The sequence below is a fragment of the Fukomys damarensis genome, unplaced genomic scaffold (assembly GCF_012274545.1).
Source record: "Fukomys damarensis isolate Sample0158 unplaced genomic scaffold, DMR_v1.0_HiC HiC_scaffold_32, whole genome shotgun sequence".
NCBI lineage: Eukaryota > Metazoa > Chordata > Mammalia > Rodentia > Bathyergidae > Fukomys > Fukomys damarensis.
The window spans coordinates 46,361,283-46,363,410 of NW_022900944.1; the positions used below are offsets into that span (position 1 = coordinate 46,361,283).

The 2,128-nt window shown below is 61.5% G+C and overlaps 1 protein-coding gene across 1 annotated transcript in view; it reads right to left on the minus strand.

The window, feature by feature from the left end:
• Positions 1–1,845, minus strand: part of LOC117283911 — a 4,580-nt gene extending 2,735 nt beyond the window's left edge. The window contains exons 1-2 of the mRNA XM_033757913.1: positions 1,811–1,845; positions 223–361 (exon numbers count right to left, since the gene is read on the minus strand). Coding sequence (XP_033613804.1) covers positions 223–361; positions 1,811–1,845 — 174 coding nt within the window. The remainder of the gene's footprint in view (positions 1–222; positions 362–1,810) is intronic.
• Positions 1,846–2,128: the final 283 nt, after the last annotated feature.

Here is a 2,128-nt window from a genome sequence, read left to right on the forward strand (position 1 = left end):
GGCCTGGCGGCCAAGAGCAAGCGGCTGATGGCTCCGGGCTGGGGCTGGGCCACCAGGGCCGAGCCGAGCTCTCCCTTCACCCCACGCCTCCCCTGCCCCTCTCGCTCACGCTCCTTTCTGTCACCCTGTCTCCCCTTCCTTACCTCCTTTCTTCCCCATCTTCTCTCGGCCCTCCCTCCCTCCTGTCCTCTTTCCCACCCAGGGGCAGGGGTGGGACCTGACCTGGGCCGATGACAGGACATCAGCAGAGCCCAGCTCCCACTTCTGCAAATGCTGTCTGCCGGAGAGGACAGCTGCACGGCCCACGGCGTCTGGATGTGGCCTCGGGCTGCCCCAGTTGGATGCGGCCAGACAGGGCTTCCTGAAGGCGGATCCAGAGCAATAGGCCTGGGTGCCCCCTTCTGTCCATCCGCATCCACCTGCTCAAGCCCCCACCAACACCAGGCACCTCTGTGGCAAGTTTATTTTGTTTAAAACATCAACTCTTTGTTTTGTTTTGTGGTACTGGGATTGAACCTGGGGCCTAGGCACTGAGCCGCATCCCCAGCCCTCGTTATATTTTATTTTGAGACAGGGTCTCGCTAAGCCACTAAGTTGCGAGGGCTCAAAACTGTGATCCTTCTGACTCCTCTCTTTTGCCAAAGAGGATCCTTGACAGGGTGGATGGGGCCAGGGCCTGGAGCCAGTGAGGCCCTGGGCCTGCAGGATAAAGGGACCAGAGAGGGAGAGAGCAGGGCCAGGTCAGCAGCCATAGGTCATAGTGAGGACTTTGGGCTTCGGCCTCAGAGCCAGCAGGAAGCTGATCCCCTGCTGAAGAGGTGGGTGTTGTGGGCTGACTTGGGCTTCAGTGGGATCCCTGGGCTGGGGGAGGAGGTGTAGGGCAGGTGGGAAGGAGCAGGGAGGGTCAGCTGGGACCACTTAAGCAGCAGGCGACAGGGTTGGGTGGGCAGCATAGACCGATGGGCTGGACCTTTCAGGCATCTGAACTCTGGGCCTCAGTTTCCCCATCTCTAGGATGGAAGGGGCATGTCCAGCCGCTGAGCCCAGGGCAGAGTAACGGCTGATTACAGCAGGCTGGGTGCACAGGTCCCCCGCAGAGCGAGGCCTTTTGGGACACGGACAGGGCGGAAGGTGAGCCAGGGTCTTGCCCTCAGGCTCTGGGGTGGCATTTGAGGAAGAACGGCACTGTGGTGGGCATGTGTTTCCTGGGGGCTGGTGTTTGAGGCTGGCCTGGGCCACCACTGGCTTCACAGTCCCCGACCCTCCCCAGGCCTAGAGAGGAGAAGAATAGGCGGCTTTTCCTTTCCAAGGGCTGAGCAAGGGACTCAGTGACAGGAAAGCACAAATCGGGTTTGATCCCTGAAGCTGCTGGGTGCTGTGCTCGAGCTTAGAAACACTGGAACCACTTCAGCCAGCACAGATGGCCCTCAGGGTCGATGCTGTGGCCACTCTGTCCACACAGTGGGGCTGGGAGATGCAGAGGAACCGGGAGACCTGCAGGGTACGGGGCCTAGCGGCCGGGGTCCTCAGTGTCGCTCAGAGCTGGGGTTGGGGTCCTGCCCAGCACCTGCCTGTCACGCACGGGGGCTGCAGAGGAAAATGGCTCCCCACGGATGTCCCCTTGGGAGAAAGTTCTGACCCGAATGCTGGCTTGTCTAAATCAGGGCCCCCCAAAAGTCCACGCTGTGAGGGGCTCATGCAACATGGATTCCACATGTTGGAATAACTCTATTATCTGTCCCTGCTTCCCCCTGTGTGTCTGTCTGTTTCCCTCGTTGAGCTGGGCCCCACAGACACTGGTGCCAGGCACCGCACACGTGGGCGTATGAGGACGTGAGCAGCCATTCTAGTCAAGTCCGGGCTGGGCGGTGAGGTGTGAGGCCAGAGAGCTGGTGACTCCGGATGTGCGCTTGGCCCGTGTCAGGACAAAGCCCCGAGCAGGAGCCAGGGCTCAGACCCCGCCACCCCCCAGGAGGCTTCGCCTGACTCCCTGCTGGACTGTGAGCTCCTGGGGTGCCAGTTTACCGGCTCTGGTCCCGAGCACCCAGCATGGGTGGAGGGAAACGCGGCAGGTGGGGGCAGGGGAAGCACGCACGGTGTCTGTGCCAGGAGACCTGTGGGGACAGCA